General features: G+C 31.0%; 1 protein-coding gene across 1 annotated transcript; it reads left to right on the forward strand.

Annotated features, from left to right (window-relative positions):
- Nucleotides 1-1,769: 1,769 nt before the first annotated feature.
- LOC108569183 lies at nucleotides 1,770-15,366 on the forward strand. The gene is made up of 2 exons (XM_017930647.1): nucleotides 1,770-1,997; nucleotides 14,027-15,366. The coding sequence occupies exon 2, from the start codon at nucleotides 14,065-14,067 to the stop codon at nucleotides 15,175-15,177; it is 1,113 nt and encodes a 370-aa protein (XP_017786136.1). The 5' UTR covers nucleotides 1,770-1,997; nucleotides 14,027-14,064; the 3' UTR covers nucleotides 15,178-15,366.
- The last annotated feature ends 6,451 nt before the right edge of the window (nucleotides 15,367-21,817 follow it).

Below are 21,817 nucleotides of genomic sequence, written 5' to 3' on the forward strand. Positions count from 1 at the left end.
AATTGCAGAACAGAGCGAAGAGATTTGCGAGAGTGAGAGACAGTGGAAAGGGTTGGGTTTTTAGCGTTCGGTCGGTTGTCAACTTTTAACTAACTTTCCAATAATACCCAAATACCGTTTATGTGCAAGTCAAATACAAGTTTAAATTAGCTTTGCGAATAAATTAGCAAGTTTCGCGGGACGCCCATCTCGGCAATTATGGGCACCGCCCGGCCTTCTTTGTAATTATTGTTATTCAAAATTATGGAATTTCAGATGTTTTATTATGCTGATTCGTATTCGCCGCGTCCCTAAAAAGAGTTGCCCGCTGCTCGAAGCCATTATCCTTTATCCTTCTTCTACAAACCAAACCCCATTCTCATCCTCCTACAACCACCCCAATTTTGCATCGAGAATTTATAATTGACTAATGGCGTTTGTGTCGCGGCTGCCGTTAAACTTTTTAATTGCATTGTTTTAATGAATTAAACAAATGTACGCTCATCCCGTGATGAAGATGACGAGAGGAAGAAAAGAAACCTCACCCTTCGAATCCTTAAATCCTTAAAAATCCGAGAGGTTACAACCCTTAAAAAACACAAAGAGAACACACACATCTGTTGCTTACATAACTGAATATATACAGGGATGTTTTTGACCACGTAATGTTGCATAATTTATTTAGTGTAGCAAAAGGCTGTTTTCGGGGAGGGTTTGAAATTCATTAATTGATTTAATTGGCAGCATGGTCGAAACCCTCTGAAACTTTTTGCGGTCGGTGCATACAAATTTCCACAAAGCCCTTCCAAACTTCCGCACAAAAATACAACACACACATACTCATCCCCATTCCCCCCTCAACCTTTCGGATGCATCCGATAAATTAGTTTATGGTCAGTGTTTCCGGTGCTGCAATTAAGAAACTTGCTCTTTGTAAGATGCGCATTTCGAAGTTTTGCTCTCGACCAGTTTGCGACTGACCATAATCCCTATAGTTTATTAAACAAATATCGTTGAAAATCGAAGATTAGATTTCTTATTATATCCTAAATTATATAGTTACACCTCGCATAGTGCAGGAAATCGGTTCCACCAATAACACGGAGTGTTTGAACTGATACAATTAACCAAGAAAGTAAAACTATAGTCGAAGCATTTATGGTTCTGTCTGAAAAATATTAGTGGCGTCTGGTTTAGAACTAAGATTTTCATAAGCGAAATCCCTTGTATAAAGACAAGGGCGGATATATCCGCCGCATATCCGCAAATGGTTAATAAATAACATGTGAAAGAAAATCTCACTTAAATATTTAACGATTTAATATGTGTAATGATGGTAATGATTTTACATTATTTATTAACATTTGTTTTATAAACAAACTTGAATCATGATTAATTTTACGTTAATTTAATTTGATGAATATTACGTGAAACATATAAATAAATTATATATTTTATAATACAATTAATTAATTATACATTTGTGTATTTTACACGTAATTTTCCGGAATGCAATCATCAATTTTGTATTGTTATTTACTATGATTTATTTAATTGTAATACATATTGGTTTATCGTATAAATAGTAAAGCAAATAACTTTATTGCAAGTAAAAGTTTTATTTTAAATATAAGAAATGTGTATATCTCAGCCCGAAAAAAAGGAAGGATAAATATGATAATATATTTAACCATTTTTTTTTATTTCAGTTCGACAAAATTCATGTTAGAATATACACATTTTATAAACTTATAAGGGTATTATTATTTTAATTCATCGCCAAAGAAACGAAAAATTACATAACAATGTATTTGTAGTGTGTGTTCTACAAAGTTTTTAATCTATATGTTTTTATACCGTGTTTTGTCCACGTGATTGAAAAGTGATATAAATTATGTTTGCGTTTTATTAAGATTTTTGTCTCAACTATAACCAGGACGGTAGTACAACATATTTTATTGAAAAAGGAACATTTTTCTTCACATGAGAATTTAACGAACGTTAAGAAGGAAATAAAAGTAAGTAGAAATCATTATTTATGATTTTAAGCTTCAATTGCTTAAATTATTTGGGAAGTCTATTAAGTTAAGTTCTAAATGAATGCGCATTAATCCAACTACTTCGAAAGAATGAGAAACAAAATTTTATGTTTATTGTTCATATATCAATTTATTCCTAACATATTTTTCTTTTTAAATTTAAAAAAGAAAATTGTAATTTCCTATAACGTCCTTAACCTTCCGTAGCTACTGGACGGATACAGTGTCAAACATAAATTTATAAATCCATTTGCCTTCCAATCCTCGACTACGGTTTCTTTCTTTTCCAATGAATATACACATTTTATAAACTTATAAAAGTATTATTATTTTAATTCATCGCCAAAGAAACGAAAAATTATATAACAATGTTTTTGTTGTATGTATTCTACAAAGTTTTAAAACTATATGTTTTTTACCGTGTTTTGTCCACGTGATTCAAGTTTGTTTATAAAAAAATATTTATAAATGATGTAAAATCATTACCATCATTACACATATTAAATCGTTAAATATTTAAGTGAGATTTTTTTTCATATGTTATGTATTATCTATTTGCGTACATGCGGCGGATATATCCGCCCTATCCTTTATACAGGAGATTTTGCTTATGAAAATCTTAGTTCTAAACCAGACGCCACTAATATTTTTCAGACATAAAGGCTTCGACTATAGTTTTACATACTTGGTTAATTATATCTTTTATTTATTTTAGATTGATTTCTATTTTATTTATATTCAAAAAGATCAAACAATCCGTGTTATTGGTGGAACCGTTTTCTCATACTAAAATACCTGTCCGTATACAAACGTTCTGTCATTTGCATCTTAGCCAAAATTCGACATCCACAATCCACCAAATGATCTCCTTTACTCTGAAACAAAAAATGTTCCTCTCCTCGACAGATTCCTATCGTTTTCCTTTAAATTCATTTCCAAAGATTCCAATATTTTTTCCCTTTAGCAGTTGTTTATCTCTCGTAATCCAAATATTTATCCTAAATTAAAGTATTTTTTTTTATTTTACTATTACTTTTTCTGAATTTCTGGCCAATAAATTAATTTTATTTATTTTTAACAATTATTTAGACAATATTTCTAATTATAAATAAAATATATCTTTAAGAAAAAGTAAATCTTCTACATTTTTTTTCTAATATATTTTTTAATTTCTTAATAAAAGTACGCGTAATTGGATTTGCCTAAATTGAACGACAAGAGATTGTTATATTGAAAAAAAATCGAACAATTATATATTTTGCTATAGCAAGAATTTAGAATCAATAAATGTATATTTTTTTATATCGAAAAGTGTTATAAAAGAAACTCTATTATTTCATTTTAGAAGAACTTTTCAATTATATAATTTAAATTTATGCTTTTTTTCACCATTATTTTATATAATATTTCCAATTATTTCTAAAAATATGAAATTGTTAAAAATATCACCATATATATCATACAAACATATAATTTTATTTCATTTATGGAATTTCTTAAAACAAGGAAATATTGCGCAAAATAAAAAGTTTTGAATGTTTTGTCCCATACATCGAGCTTCTTCTTGAGACCAGTCTTATGCAAATGGTTCCAATCGGTTTTCTGGCTAATCTTCAGTTCCTGGACAATGGAATAAGTGCTCGCATGTTGGTCCAATTCGACGATTTCCATGATTTTATCAATATTTTCGACGATGAGCATGTCTCATCTTCGACGTCCATATTACCAGAATGGAAGCGTTGTTGAATTCGATACTCTATTGGGTCCATAAATAAAGCATTTATTTTTGGCCGCCTGCTCCGCTTTTCCCCTTTCCACTAAACACAAAACTGTCAAAGAATTTTTTTGAAAGTGTTATGTCACCTTTCAGTCCCATTATAGAATGACAAGATGCAACGTATACAAAACTTTTTACTTCACCCAATATTAAAGATATAAATAAAATCTAATTATATTAAAAATATATATATATATATCAGTAGTTTATATAATATATTCAATTATTACGTCCAGTTCAAAGTCACTTCTATCTACTATACAAATATGTGTTCATTGACAAACAAATTTATTGTTATATCTGCAATGTCTTATCGAATCTTAAGAACTAAACTAATGGAAGCACAATGATTCCATTTAGAAAGAGATATTTAAGATAAGATATAGAAATAGCGCCATTAATTAAGAAAACTCAAAAATCATCAATTCAAATTGATTAACAAAGCGATTTTGGCCAGAAACCTGTATTTCATAAGGCTGTCAATAGCAATCGCCGTATCTGTTAAGTAGTGCAGCAGATAAAATCGTATCTTTTAATATATGAAAATTGTAAACTAGCAGCACTCAATCAATGTGCGTGGAGAGCAGTGGGAACGCCGTGGGCAGCTTTTACCATGAACACTTTAATTTTCCACGATAAGAATCGAAACTTATAAATAAAGCCGAGTAATTCAATTATAGAAAATCGAGCAAAAGTCTGTGGCGATTGAGAGGTTCACGTTTATAATTAAAACGACGATTATGCAAATGGAAAACGTTAAATTGAGAGAAAGAGAGAGAAAGAAATATTTATGCAAGAAGTATTTATGTGGTGTTGTGCAATATTCGTGTCACTCGGAAAAGAGGTTGAGCGTGAAATTAATTCCATCAATTTAATATTATTAATATAATTAGCGCGCGATGAAATGAGTTTATGTGTGTGTATATTTATATATAGATATATATGAAAATATGTACGAGAGAAATAATATAATGTGTGAAAGAGAGAGAGAGAGAAAACTCATAACAAACATACATAAAGTGAAGTCGCCGCAAATGGTATATTAACATAAAATAATTAATGAAATCCGTGCAATTAAAAGCTAATTCATATATAATAAATATTTATTTGTTAATTGTTTTATTAAGAAGGATCAACAGGTTAATGTTAACTTCGTGATGGAAAATGAACGCGTGTCGACGGACGCAGCAGCACACGCACACGAAACGGTATATCGGGTTCGAATATAAACACTATTAATAATATCATTTGATATCAAAATATTTTGTAATGGATAAAATTTCATAATTTATATTTGTTACTCTAATTTAATACAATTTATTGTTAATAGTTTGAAACTTTTTACATTTTCTCAAACTTTATTTTATTTTTTTTTTAATTAACAAGAATAAAATAAAGTTAGATAACTAATATTTGCAATTAAAATATAAAATCTTAGTTATTAAATGAAAAATTTCAAAATATAAATCAATATAAAAGTCATAAGTTATTTAATATTTCAGTTAATAATTTCAAAATAGAGCAATTCTACGTATAGTGCGGTTTTGATAAGTCCGGATTCAATATAGTACGGTTTGAAAATTTCAATATAAACTAAGTTTCAAAAAATAAATCAATATAAAAGAAAGTTTTGATAAAAAAAATCATATTGTATAAGTTATTAGTTACATTTTAGATAATAATTTGAAAATAGAGTAATTATTTGTAGAGTGCGATTTTGATTAGTCCGGATTCAATATAGTACGGTTTGAAAATTTCAGAACAAACTAAGTTTTAATATGTTTCATAGTATTAATAATAAATATATATAATAATAAGTTTCATAGTATTTTTTTAGTATAAAATCACATTGATACATTTAAATATTTGCTACTTTTTAAGTTAATTTTCAAATAAATTCGATTATAAGTTTTAAATAAACTAATGAAAAATTCTTTGAAAACTGTCTAAAATCGTCTATTATTTAGCATAAACCAATTTATTTATGTTAATTTTAAAGTTTAGAACTATTGACAATAGAAATGTACAATATCCTTTTTTTAATTATATCATAATTAATTACAAAATATTTTTCACTACTTTACATTTTTTTTAAATAAAGATTTTAAAAATTGAAATCTTACTTCAAGTCGAAGAAACGTGAAATGCAACAGAAAACGTTGAAAGTAAAATGTTTACCATACTTTTTTTCTTTCTCTCTCTTTACTGTAATTATTATCGATTTAAAAAAAAATTAAAAGCGAAATAAGAAATCCGCTTAATTTTATTTAATTACGACGGCCGCATTCTGAAATTAGCGTCGACGCAAATTGTAAATTGCCAATTTCGCACATTAAAATATTTAATTAACATTCGATCAATTTAAAAACGCGCATTATGTAATTTTTTAATGATACCAACGAACGTAATGTCGCACCAACAAAAAAATATGTAACGTTAGATGATTGAAATTTTACAGAACGAAATAGTTAAGCAGTGTTTGCTTATTGGAAAGGTGATTTTATATGTTACTTCTTCTTAAAGACTTCTTTTTGCTATACACTTAGCACAATTTTGCCAGTCTTCGTCAAGAAGTTGAAGATTTCACTAATAAAATATATTTTAATGAAATTAAATTTCAACAAAATTGACAGTATTTTGACATTTGACATTGACGTTTCGTATAAAGTGCTTCCAAGTAAAAACATATGGTTTGATCGAAAATATTCGTAATTTTTAATAATTTTAGTGCAAATAACTTTTATATTATTTACTTTGCTATACGCTTAGCACAATTTCATCAGTCTTCATTGAGAAGTTGAAGATTTTATCTATAAAATATGTTTTAATAAAATTATATTTCAACAAAATTGACTGTATTTTAACGTTTTACATTTCGTACAAAGTGCTACCAACTAAAAACATATGGTTTGATCGAAAATATTCGTAAATTTTAGTAATTTTAGTGCAAATAACTTTTATATTATTTACTTTGCTATACACTTAGCATAATTTCACCAGTTTTCATCGAGAAGTTAAAGATTTTACTAATAAAATATATTTCAACAAAATTGACAGTATTTTGACGTTTCATACAAAGTGTTACCAACTAAAAACATACGGCTTGATCGAAAATATGCTTAAATTTAGTATATATGGAGAAATTTTAGAGCAACTTTTAAATTATTTTACACACTTAACACTATTTGAATAAGCTTAAAATTGGAGTGAAATTTGTAAGGTAATTTTCAGATAAAATCCTTTGATAAAATTTGTTGTTGGGGAAATTCTGTAATAACTAAAAATACTTCGATCACAATAAAAAACAAAAAAAAGTATACATGCACGCATTTGCTATAAATTCAATATTTATTAACTTATTCTATAAATAAATTTGGCGCATTTTTTTCCTCATCCTCCTCCACTCCAACCATCGAGTCCCGTTGTTTTATTTCGTGGCTCCGTTGTTATTCCAATTTTTAATAACCACTCTTGCGTTATGAAATTTATTTTGTTCATACATACGTACGGGCTATGATGATGATATTTTTTTACCCGTTGTTCCGTGCACATATTTTTTTTTTGTTTGCGTTGTTGCTTTAATTTAATTTCGTCTGTATTTGTTATGTTTTAGGGCCCTAATTAATATAATAATAATAACAAACAATAACAACAACAAAAAAAAACGTGTGTGCGTACACCGATTTTTTCGCTTTTGTTTTTTTCTCACTCTCCGCTTTTTTACTGGGCGGTGGGAGTTTAGGTGAAAGCCTACGTGTATGGATGATATTTAATTAAAACAAATTGATGCAAATGTACACAAATATTGGAATGAGATAATCAATCAATCGGGCCAACGTGCAAAAAAAAATTAAATAAATATGCGCATGGTTTCTAGTGTTTTTTTTTGTAAAAACGTTTTTACGTTTTTCCATACTGCACATTTTTTTTATATTATATATATTTTTATACCCCTTCCCCGTCCCAATTTTATTTTTTCCGCCCCCCGCGACGCCCGGGTTTCGAATTTATTTTGTTGCATTACATTAATTAAAATATATTTTTTTACTCTTGTATATTTTTCCGTTGTATTCGTTTATATTTATTTTACGTGCGTATGTGTCTGTGCGTTCTCTCCTCTTTTTTTGTATATTTCATTTATTTATTTCGCTGGATTCGACGAACTGCAGTTTTTAATTATAATTCAATTTGCTATTATTTTTTTACGTTTTTTTCCCCATCCCTTCTATTATTTTATTTTTTTTTGTAAATATTTTATTTTTATATAAATGCGAAAAAAATTCGCGTCGAACTAACTAAAAACGAATGATGCAAGCAGAAATTTGTTTTGTACAATGATCTGTATTGCTTAACACATTTTTTTAATTAACATGTGTTGAAGTGCAATATTCTTACAGTGTTTATTTGGTGAGAATTATATAACAATTTTGTAAATTTATGGACAGGGAATGCAAAAAACTACTTTTTATTTCATAGTATGTAGGGTGTGAGTAGAAAATTAGATATGACAATGATAAAATGTTATTTTGTAAATGTTATTGTATATATAGACATGTTTCGTCTCTAAAAAAAGTTTAAAGTTAGAAATATAAATGTCTATCCCTGAAGATTTGTAGTGCTTGATGTTTGGATGAATGTCAAAATGACAACCTTTAAATTATTAGTATATCAGATGTCTTACACAATATTAATATAACACCTTGATGCCTAAATGACAACTTCCAAATTGTTGATGGACATCTTTTAATATATTTACTTTGTCTAAAAAAGTTTAAAATAAGTCCATGTCTAAAGATTTTTAGTGCTTGATGTGTGATGTGTGGATGAATGTCAAAATGATAACCTCTAAATTATTGACATATGTCAATTTCATTTAAAATAGTAACCTAATATTATTAAAAAGGATACAGAATTTCAAATCCTATATTCAATTGTATATATATCAAGGTATACAGAATATTAGGATTATTGAATGTATTGATGAATGTCAAATGACAACCTCAAAATTATTGACGTTTGTATAAGTTAGTATTTTACCGAATTTAAAAAATATATGTCTGTGCATATATTTTGGCTTTTTGCATACGGCTTGATTAAAAATATGCTTAAATTTTGTATAAATGTAGAAATTTTAGAGCAAATTACTTTTACCACCTTGATGTTGAGAGCCTAAATGACAACTTCCAAATTGTTGATGGACATCTTTTAAAATATTTACTTTGTCTAAAAAAGTTTAAAATTAGTAATATAAATTTCCATGTCTGAAGGTTTTTAGTGTTTGATGTGTGATGTGTAGTTGAATGTCAAAATGACAACCTCTAAATTATTGACATATGTCAATTTCATTTAAAATAGTAACCTAATATTGTTAAAAAGCATACATAATTTTAAAACCTATATTCAATTGTATATCCATTAAGCCATACAGAATATTAGGATTATTGGAGTATTGCTGAATGTCAAATGACAACCTCAAAATTATTGACGTATGTACAAGTTAGTATTTTACCTAATCTACAAAAATATGTTTGTACATCAAGGCTTGTAGAATATTGTGATACTTGAATCTGTGGGTGAATGATAAAATAATAACTTCCAAATTATTGACATATGTCAACATTATTTAATAAAATAACATAACTTAATAATAACAAAAAAAATAAAATTTTAAATGTCTATTCATCAAGGATTGTAGAAACAGATATGTCTTTCCATTAATCCTTAGTAATACACTGTAAGTGTCCCTTACATTATATTAGGATTGATGAATACCAAAATGACAACCTCTAAATTATTGACATATGTCAACATTATTTAAAAAAATAACCTAACTTAATAATGTCAAAAAATTTGAATTTCAAATGTCTATTCATCAAGGATTGTAGAATTAGATATGTCTTTTCATTAATGATTAGTAATATACTGTAAGGGTCCCTTACAGTATATTAGGATTGATGAATACCAAAATGACAACCTCCTAATTATTGACATACATCAACATTATTTAAAATATTAACCTAACTTGAAATGTGTATGTACCAAGGCTATAGAATAATAATATGTTACTTTGATGTATGGATGAATACTAAATGACAACTTATAAATTATTGACGTATGTCAACAAGTTATTATTTTATCTAATCTTTAAAATTGAAAATTAGATGTTATATGTATGTCCATTAAGGCTTGAATAATATTAAGAAACTTGCGGATAAATGTCAGAATGACACCTATCAATAATTGACATATGAATCTAATTTAATAATGTTAAATAATGAGAATTTTAAATGTCTATACATCATGACACCTATAACCTATGATAACCTATAAATTATTGACATATTTCGACATTATTAAATTAGGTTAATATTTTAAATAATATTAACCGAATTTTATAATGTCCAAAAAATAGAATTTCAAATATAATTTCAAGGTTTTAATATTAAGATACTTTGATTGTGGATGAATGCTAAATGACAACCTTTAAAATATTGACGTACGTCAACGTCACTTAACATATTAACTTAACTTTAAATTGTAAAACAATAGAATTGCAAATATCTTTCCATCAGGGCTTTCAGAATTTTGGAATACATTCTGACAGAAAAATAAGAGACAAATTCCCATGAATAATGATCCACGAAACGATCCAGTATTCATACGTGCGTACGTGGCCCCAGAAAAGAAAACAATAAAAGTATAAAAACAAAACTGAGAACTAATGTATTTATAATGTAATCTTTTAAACATGACGAGATAGTACACATATTTGCTCAACATGCAGGATAGAAGAATGGAGTGATGTAAATTTTCGGCACGGCGGAAAATTGTAATTTATTGCTTTGTAATTGTAATGAAAAGAAGAGGGCAGGAAAGACTCGCGCAAAAATGGTTGTATGCAAAAAAGGGACAAGCGGCGCGCCGTACCGAAAATCCAACTATAAATATTAAAATGGCGGAATACAAAATTCCGTTTAATTAGTTATATGTGCTATAATTTGAAATTTAAAATCATCTGCGTTACGTGTGAATGCAACAGAAAGAGTGAGAGAATAGATGTGTGTGTGTGGGGGTATGCACGTCTCTCATCATTTTTCCTAGCTTGCAAACCTCAAACCCTTTTTGTTGTTTTAATTTTCCCTTCATCCTTTTTCTCTCTCGCTGTTTTTTTTCGCTACACGTATTTATATACATAGAAGGCTCGTCTCTTCGACGACGCAACGTAATTTGAATTAATCAATTTTAATATACATGTCAAAAAAATATCGCGTGGAACATAGGAGCCGTTCGCGGTGTATCTCTCCACTTCAATATGCAAATAAACATTAATGAGAACTTAAAAAATAATTTCCCAATTATAAAACATGGAATATTAAATGCGGCATTTGCATAAATAAAATTTCCTTATAATATCCATGCCGCTTACTTCTTTTTTTTTTTCGTATACATTCTCTCTCTCTCTTTCTCTCCTCAACTCACTCAATACTTTTTCATGTACATATTCTTTTTTTCGTCCTTTTCTCGCTCACCTCGTTTCGTCCTCTTTCTCTCTGTGGTTTGTCCTGTCCTCTTTTGTTTTCCGTCCTCATGTATCAATAACGGATTTTACATAATGCATATAAAATTTAATGCCGTTTTGATTAATTGCTACTTGGACAAGCAAACATTATACAAATTACACCTGAATTTTGTCGCCGTCCGTACGTCGTTCACCTTTTTTTATTGTTTCAATTTTATTTTTGTTTTTTTTACGTCTGTCGACGAAATTAAAAATTTAAAATACAAATTTCAAATATACCGCGTGTTATTTTTTCTTTTTAGTTCATATTTATTACAGTAAAATGTGTAAACATAATAATCTCAAAAGTAAGTTAATTCAAGTTATTTTTTAGTTGTGAAAATTATTTTTTTTGTGTTGTTTATTTCATTAAATGTAATTCAAATTTATAGTAAAATATTTTAATGACCAACATATATCTGTTTTCGTCTTCACGTTTTACTTAATTACTTTACAATCACCAAAGATAATTAGAAAATCGAATATGAAAATTTAAGATAAAAATATGACTTTTCCATACAGTCTATTACCGAATTTGTAGTATTTATGTCCTTCAAGTTATAAGGTTTCAAAGGTTTCAATTTTTTCACAATTTCTTTAATATTTTTTGTTTATTTTATGTCTGTCGATGAAATTAAGAATTTAAAATACAAATTTCAAATATACCGCGTGTTACTTTTTATATCATATTTATGACAGTAAAATGTACAAAACTAGTAATTTCAGAAGTAAGTTTATTCAAGTTATTTTTTTTCTAAAGTTGTGAAAATTAAAATTTCTTGGATCTTATTTATTTCGTTAAATTTAATTCATATTTATTGTAAAATGTGTTATTCCTATATATTGTAAATTTTTTGTTGAAAAAATTTAAATTAGTTACCAAAATATATCAATTTTTGTCTTCACGTCTTACATTATAATCACCAAAGCTAATTAGAAAATCGAATATGAAAGTTTAAGATAAAAATAAGGCTTTTCCATAGAGTCTACTAACATATTTGTAGTATTTATTTCCTCCAAGTTATAAGGTTTAAAATAATAGCAGAAAAATTTTCCGATTTTTTCGATCCACGAAATTAAAAATATAAATTTCAAATATACCGCGTGTTACTTTTTAGCACATATTTATCACTGTAAAATATACAAAAATAGTAATTTCAGAAGTAAGTTTAATCAAGTTATTTTTTTTCTAATGTTATGAAAATTAAAATTTCCTGGATCTTGTTTATTTCATTAAATTAAATTTATATTCATATCTATTTTCGTCTTCACGTTTTACTTAATTACATTATAATCACCAAAGCTAATTAGAAAATCGAATATGAAAATGTAAGATAACAATATGGCCTTTCCATACAGTCTATTATCATATTTGTAGTATTTATAAGCTTTCAAATGATAGAAATAACATTTTTCATTTTTTTCACAATTTTTCTAATATATTTTTTTAATTGTACATAGTAATTTTAACTATATTTACATATAAATATAGTTTAATAAGAAAATAAATGTTAATAATAATAACATTTTTTTAACTGTCTGAGATTTTGATACACACACTGTATGTGTGAAACCAAAAATACTGAAACACTAATTAACTCTCCGCTCGACATAATGTATGCATTGCAATTTAATTATCGTTGCATTACTTAAGAATATGCATATATCCACTTATTTGACCCACATTTCGTTAATTTACATGCACTACGTGTCGTAACTCGCCAAATTGTTACTTATTACCCAATTTATTTTATCCACATTTACACGTTTCATCATCATCATTATTAATATTAATCTTCTTATTCCCTTTATCCTTTTCTGAATCCTTTTTGTTTTTAATTCCTTAAGACCGAATTTAAATAAATAAGAAATAAGCGAAGCGAAATTTATAATCGTCGTACAGAAAGAGAGAGATGCAAAGAATCTGGATATTAATTATTCATTTAATAATTCCACTGTCGGCCGAAGTCATTCCATATTTGCTTCTGAATGGAATAACTTATTTCGAAATGCCATTCAATCATATCCTCCATATAATTACATCACTGACAATGTTTTGTTATAAATTATTATGCTTTTGCACGAAATCCGCCCTCTCAGTTCTTTTTTCTTTTTCTCTCTCTCTCTATTCATATCTGATACACAAACATTTCCACATCGAGAAATCGTTGAGAAATCATATTTAAGCGTTTTCAAAGCGCTTTAATTGGAACCAATTCCTAACATAGTTTCTATAAAGTCAATATTAATTTCTTTGAAAAAAAATGGAATCGTGGCATCTTCTTGGATATTTTGTAAAATTTATGAAATATTGTAAATTATGTATTATGCATTTAAAAAAATATATGATAGGATATTTCCTATTTTTTTGTTAAATTATTTCATTACAAAATATTCTAACAACTAAGAAAATTACATTATGTCAAAAATGACGCAATGCCGATTTTTTGACAGTTTAATAAAATTCTTTCAATTTTACGTCAAAACAATGTAAATTGAATAACGTTACGTAAGGTCAAATAAGTGTGCCAACTTCAATAATTTTTTGACAGTAATTAATTAATTTATATATAATTTTTCAGTTTTTTTTATATCTAATTTTGATCTTTCTATAATAATTAATACATTGTAATTGAAATATTTCTAATAACTGTTATTTATTTGATTTTTCAGAGAATTCGTTTGGTATTTCAATTGGAAGAGGATTGAAGATGAACAATCAATTTTTGAAAAAAAATCAAGGAGATCGATCGCCAAATCGAATGTCCAAATTTGTAAATCACATCATAAGACAATATCGAATGCGTTTCGAACAACGCCCAGAGTATTTCAAATATACCGGAACTGAAGTGGAGATGGAGAGTGTAGCTGAGAGCATCGTCAGAGGTGTGACCAATCGAGTGAGGCAGTACCGTACTGTGACCATGAATTTGGGTGAACTAATTCGATTGAAAATGCCGCAACTTGTATCCAATCCTGACACCAGTGCAACAGATCAGGACATATCGACAGGTCTGTTCAGTCCAATCGTGCCTCACGCTCTGCATTCAGAAGAAAGGAATTCGTATCCAATTGTGGAAGATTTCCCAATCGAAGGAGCAGCGCAACCCCACTTCCCTCAAGCTCGACCCGTAAGATTACCGCGAGGACAGAACGTTGATCCACCACCGATCGGGGGCGTAATTGCGGTGCAATACTATGTACCAGTACCACCTAGGTTGCTACCAGCCAGGATTCCGAATCCGGCACTTCCGAGAGTTCGGCACCTGCCTGTACCGCCACGTGCTGTACCACCTGTATTACCACATCCTCCTAGGGTGCAGCCACCAATTGCTGCTAGAGTACCACCGCCGCAGGATAGGGAATTCGGACCACCGCCCTTACAACATGATATGATCCGAGACTTCGGTGCATTGAATCCTTTGGGATATTTGTCACCTCTGACATTCTTCAATAATGCCGTTTCACATATGTACGTAACTATGTGGATAAGTAAGAGATTGTTGGATGGTAACGCCATCAATAATTCTGCGCACTTTCTTCGAATTCGGGCGAATAGTAGATGGGGTTTGACCAGTCAACATTCTAATTCGAACAAAATGTTAAGAAGACGTAGAGGTTCCGATAGTCGTGTCTTTAACTGTTATCGACCGGAACCAGGATCAGATAGAAGTTACAGGATACCGACCAAACATGTGAATGCCGAACGTTCGGCTTTCGTAAATCCACGTTATGTAGCAAATGCAGCCAGTACAAACAATTCAGACAATAAAAGCAATTTAGAAAATTCAAGAAACGCAGCTAATACAAAACTATGCACGTAATCAATAGAATAAAAACAATCACAACAACCAAAAATTCAATAACAACCATTTTTCAAGAAACTGAAAGCAAGCAAGAAAATTAAGTTTTTTTTAAAATAATTATATACATTAAGTATATATTTCTTAATCAAGCGTATTTTTACAATGAAGTTTTTGCAATATTATTACAATGTGTACGAGAATCATATGTTCCTATAATAAAGTGAAATAAACATAATTATTTTATTTGTAAACATATCCTTTCTATACCTACATACAATATCATATTAAAAAAACAATTAGATAGAATTCCTATAAACTTATCCACTTCAATCTACCTTGTTTTCACTCAAAGATAATTAATGTTAGGCTTTGACATACGTACATTATATATAAGTTCGATGATACGTACATCTATATAGAGATAATTATATAATTACAGTCAGTGCTCATTTAACCTATTTGCCTTAGAAGTTCAGTTTCTATGATAATACGACAATTTAAAAACTTATTTTATACGTTAACTGCTAGTGCTAAGCAAGAAGAAGCAGGAAATCATTTCGAACTTTAATAATAATTGTAATTGTTTTATATCATATTGAAATATCAAAACATACTATTAATATACATTCACTTAGCGTGAATTAAGAAGAAATTTAGAATGAATACTTTAAATCGGATAATACGACAATATACAAACTCATTTTGTACGTTAACTGAACACTAAGTGTTTAAAATTAAAGCGCTAAAAATGAAGAAGCAGGAAATAATTTCAAACTTTAATTTAATTGTTTTATATTGTATTGAACATCAAAACATCATTCACTTAGCGTACAGAAACTTGCTTATTCTTGTACGTTAATTAAACAGAATTTTTCTTCGGTAAAATTAAAGTGTTAAGAATTAAGAAGCAATTTGGAAATAATAATATAAATCTAAAATTTTATAGTAAATACAAAATATCTATATAAAAATTAAAAGAACAAAATTTGGTTATATATTTCACACGTAATAATCTTAAACAGCAATGAAAACTTTAATCAACAGTTATTAAAGTGTCCATTAATTTCTACTTAAACTGAAGATACAAACTGTTGGAATTACGTTTAATTAACGGACAATAAAATTAATAAAGAAAAGATAGTAAAAAATGAATGCACTTAATTGATAATTAAATTTTATGGTGCTTGGTGAGACGTTCAGTGCAGTTACTGTGGTAAAATATATTAATTATTACATAAATTATATTTACTTTCGTTGTTTTCTTCTTATATTTAATTGCAGTTGATATATTTTTTGTATGTTATTTACTCTAATTAAGAGGTATTATTTTTACAAGGAAAAGAAATGAATTAGTAAATAATTGGATTAACATTTATGTAACTATAATCATAGTTGTCAATGAACAAAAACAAATTAATTTGTCAAAATGAATAAAGGTGTAAAACCAAAGGCAAATGCCAATCCGAAGTCGAAGAGGCGTTACAAACGGGAAACTTTCAAATACATTTCGTATTTGGAAGATTTCGATCAGGAGCACAACCAGCTGAAGAGAATTTGTTCGTTAACCAACGAATCAATTTGGTATAATACAATGGTCTTTGTGGGAATGTTCAGCATGTATGACACCTTGGCTGATGGTATCGTATCCATCAGGCATGAATCCTATAATTTGGTGAAGACAGGTAACATCATACAATATTGTTATTTTATATGTTATAAAAATTATATTTTAGATTTGTATTACATGTGCGATGGAACTTGGATCATCGATCACGTTCTGAGGATCATATCAATTCGCATTAACAAGAAACGTTTGACCGTTTGCAAAGGTTTGGAATTTGCTTTGGGATTGTTATCCTCGATTCCACTGGAGGTCTTCTACTTTCAAGGTTCTTTCGTGAAGACCATGCTGACGATGAACCGCATCTTGAAAATCATCTACGTGATAAACATCTTCAGAATGTTGAATTCAAGAGTAAAATGTTCGGTGCTTACGAGATCCGTGCAAGCTATATGCCTGATGTTCTTCTGTTTGATGTTCCTTGGATTTATATTCACTTACATGAATTGCTACAACGACGATTGTCACGGCAACGATAGTACGGACGATGAACATCTGTACAAGATCATGTACGCCATCTGTGGAGCTGTCACGATGCGAGGTTTCGGTATAGAAGCAACCGGTTACTTTCAGCACAACACCATCATCGATATATCGACGATACTGCTCTTCGTCTTCATCTTCTGCATGTACACAGCTTACGTGACCTTCAACTTCTTCATCGGAGCCTTGCACAAGAGCAATTTCAGATTCAGGTTTCTTTCGATCAAGATGATTCTGAAAAGGAACAGGTTGTATCGGATTTACATGGATAAGGTGGACGATTTCTTCGATTGCATGTGGAGGGTTTGCAGAGGTTACCATGGTTACATGGCTGAAACTAGGATAGAGTATCCCTTCTTGCAATTTGAGAGCATCCTGCCGCAAGCGTATCGCACCGAAATCCAGATGGATATTTGCATGGCAGCTCTGGTGCACTCCATCCTCTTCAGAGACTTAAATACTGACTTTTTAAAAGAATTATCGTGTTATATTAAGCAGCAGATCTACGTGAGCGGGCAATACGTGTTCCACAAGGACGAGCTCAAAGACAAGATGATTTATGTCTTTCAAGGAACCATAACTATAGTCTCTAATGAAGATGGAGAAACTCCTTTGATCACCTTCACGGAAGGAACTTGCTTGGCGGAAACTTCAATTCTGATACCTTACAAATCTATATACAAATGTAAATGTGTGACCACCTGTATTCTACAGGTTTTGGAAAGGCAGCAGTTCCTAGAGGTGGCTCGAAGGTACGTGCGTCAGTTCAGGAAGATCAGGATGAAAATTCAACAACGATACGCGTACGTAAGATATCTTCATAATTTGAAAGGTGCCGTTGACGAGTTGAACGGGGATATGTTCAATCGTTCATTGAGCATGGCTTGGCTGACGAATACTCTGCACAAAATAATGGGTTCAAAGAGTAGAGATGCTGCTGCTAAGCACGCGATACAAACCTTCAATTTAAGATGCGAAATCGATGATACAATCTTCAAAAATCGCTTGTACACAGCAAAATATCTGAGCATTTACGTTTTAGCAGAAAGGATTAGATTAACCCGTGATACACTGTTCATAAAATCAAATTTTCCTTACATCCTGAGACCCAACACGAAGCTGATATTGACATGGGAAATAATCATATGCATAATAGCTTGCGTGGCCACGATTCAACTACCTTTCAACGCATTGATTGAGAAGGAGCGTAACGCCATTTTCTACGCTTCCATCTACCTATATACCATGATTTGGTGGACAGATGTGCTCGTGCAACTGCGAACTGCCGTTAAACTATCTAGAAATCAGCAGATAGTCTCCGATATGAGGCAAATTTTGATTATAAAACTAAAGAACTTCGTCTTTATGGTTGATTTAATCTCGTGCATTCCTTTGGAATATCTGAGCGGAATCTTCATGGTGGAAAATGTGAACACGTTGTACCTAAACAGGATATTCAAATTATTGCGTGTCATTAAGCTCCTGAAGAATACGGAGCATTACATCAGTACGAATCCGATTGTATCGAGGATCATATCGGTCACCGTGATCCTATTCTTCAGCAGTTACCTTCTGGGCTGTATTTATTTCAATATAAAGTGCTTGAGAGAATGCGATGCTAAAGAAATGTTGATCCTGATCTTCTACGCTTTGCAAATTGTCACCGGAGTATCCGCTTGGGTTCCCGAATACGCGGATTTAAGTAATTACGCCGTGATGAATATAGTGATGTTCTTGTTCTTGGCTATTGGATTCTCCGTTGTTTATGGTTACATATTCTCCGCATTCGCATTCAGCGAGATTCATCATAGTACAATCTGCTACAATACGAATAAGCTGCTGCAAGCCATCAAATTCTTTGAGCCCAAATTGGAACGACGCATCAAGTCGTTAGTTTATACGGAGACGGACATTTACAACGGGCTCAATTTCATCGATAATGGTTATTTGTACCAGAGTTTGCCCAAACCTCTTGTAGGAATTTTGTTCAAGAACGTACTTCACATTACATGGATGATGAACTTGCCCATCTTTTACGGTCTACCCAAGTACGTGGTTGTGGATATCATGCAATCGGCTGCAATAACTAACACTATTTGCCCGGAAACCATCATCTTCCATGTCGGAGATTTGCTCAAAGAGTTGTTAATCCTTAGTCAAGGCTGTTGCGAGAAAATATGTGGAGTGAACCAGAATAAATCTAAAATCCACGCGAAGACGTGCTTGAACGATATGGAGGTTATGCTGAATATGCCCTGTCGCTCGTCCATCAAATGCATCACGCATTGCAAGCTGATCATCGTCGATTTCTTGAAGCTGAGGAGGGTCATGTTAAAGTATCCTAACATTCCGAGCATCGAGTACACGCTGATGAATATTGGTTCGATTAGGAACAAGATTGTGAAGTATAACCTTAAACTCGTTCATTTTGCGAACTATAAGTACCTCAACCTGGCTAGACGAAAGTCCTTCTACAGACACATACAGTTTATTCAGCACACGAAGTTGAATAACAACAGATTAATAAAGTTATGGAATTTCATTATACTCAGCACAATGGATCCGGAGGGAAAGTTATTCATGAGGTGGGAGTATTGCAGGTGCTTCAGCGCTGTTATAGCTTCGATTTTGTACCCGACAACTTTTCTTATATTTCTACCAAAGCTTCATCCCGTGAAATTGATTCTTCTGATGACAGATGCTATTGGTATTATCGATATTTACTTAAGATTTCACGTCTGTTACTACAATGAAAAAGGTATATTGATCACGAGAGCCTCGTTAACAAGTCTCCATTACCTGAACACCTCTTTCGTTATTGACCTTATCGGAATCCTGCCAACGCAGTATATAATAACCATGAATAAGTACATATTGATCACCACGACCCATCTACTTCAGTTACACCGATATTATGGATTGATGAACTACAAGCTATCAAATAGAAGCGTTCCAACTAGCAAATTCTATATGCTTTCCCTGATTCCGTTCTTCATAGTCTTCCTGAACATTGCGAGCAGCGTGTACGTCTCTGTGGAATGCAGAATCAACACGAATCTACCATACGACAGATGCATGAATTGCAATGTAAACAGCATATTCGGCAACAACAAGATGCAAGAGAACATCACTCCGATAAAAGCACATCTGTACGCTTTCTATATGATCATTAATACCGTCACTACAATCTCGTTTCAAGGATACAACGCTGGAGATTCTCTCACGATGATTATGGCCAGCATATTTGCAATCTTCGGCTTCTATTGGAACATATTCTTCACGGTAACCGCCTTCCGATTCTTCATGCTTCAGAACATTGGGTTGCAACTCGAGAGCATCGTCAAGTTAACAGTAAACAAGTTCATTGCTAAATATAAAGTACCGAAAGCCATTGATAAATCTGTGAATAGATTCTTGAGGACCGGTATATTGATGGAAAAGTTCAATGTACATAATGCCATCACAATGTTTCCGAACGACCTGAGAAGAGATATTCTGTTTGAGAAGTTTGGAAAGGTGTTATTAAAATATTGCCTTTGCAACGCCGATGATTTCGTACCATTTATAAGGAATATCCTGTTGCATAGTCAGCATAAGTACGTGCTGACCAATTGTTTGGTTTATAGTATTAACGATATACTGGATGAGACAATATTCATCTATTCTGGTACTGTGGAATTCATTATACCACATGGAGAAGTGGCGTGCTTGCTGCAGCGTGGATCGATCATCGGGAATCTCTGCTGTTTAACATATAATCGGATGATGGCCAATATCGTCGCAATAGGAAACGTTGAAATGATTACCGTGAAGACAACAAAATTCTTTCAAATCCTACAGCATTTCCCTGAAACTCAAGAAGAATTCAACAGGGTCAGGAGGATCCATTGGAATCATATTCCCGGATACAAGAAGCTTCCCTACGTCAACAGATTCACTCATACCAGTAAATATATGTTCAACATTAGCACTGTCGTCTGGCATCAGATCTTCATTTTATATCTATTATTCGTCGGGAATTACTTACCTCAAATCTATTATCTTTACCAAGTGTCCGTTTCCGAATTATCGACGATATCAATTGTGGTGAACTTGTTTCTGGATGTTTCGTTTGCTGTTTCAATATTTAGTGACTTCTTCATTCCCCTAGAAACAACATCCAATGTAATTTTGCAAGTGAAAGTGTTGACGCGTTTCTGGTTGAAGAAACCAACATTCTGGCTAGACTTTTTTGCAATGCTCCCACTAAATTATCCTTTGCATTTAATCGATATATCTCCGAAAACTTATTACTATATGTATGTGCTGCTCAGATTCAACGTGATGCTGAGGACGTTTCATCTGTTCAGGTACTCCAGAAGAGTATTCGTTAGGTTGAAGATTAACGTTGTTCACACGAAGATAATACTGTTGATGTTGGTTGCGGCTCTCACCATTTTCTGCACGTTGGCTATCTTCATGCTCCTCAGCGATGTCTCCGAAATCAACATGAACGTTAACATAAGTAGACAGTTTTTAATCGAGACTACAACTTTGAAGCGTCTGTACATCTTC

This window comes from Nicrophorus vespilloides, unplaced genomic scaffold (assembly GCF_001412225.1).
Source record: "Nicrophorus vespilloides isolate i.1.1-1 unplaced genomic scaffold, Nicve_v1.0, whole genome shotgun sequence".
Lineage (NCBI taxonomy): Eukaryota > Metazoa > Arthropoda > Insecta > Coleoptera > Silphidae > Nicrophorus > Nicrophorus vespilloides.

Excerpts from the sequence above, each read along its gene's own strand:
- LOC108569183 (XM_017930647.1), top strand. The coding sequence starts at position 14,065 with ATGAACAATCAATTTTTGAAAAAAAATCAAGGAGATCGATCGCCAAAT.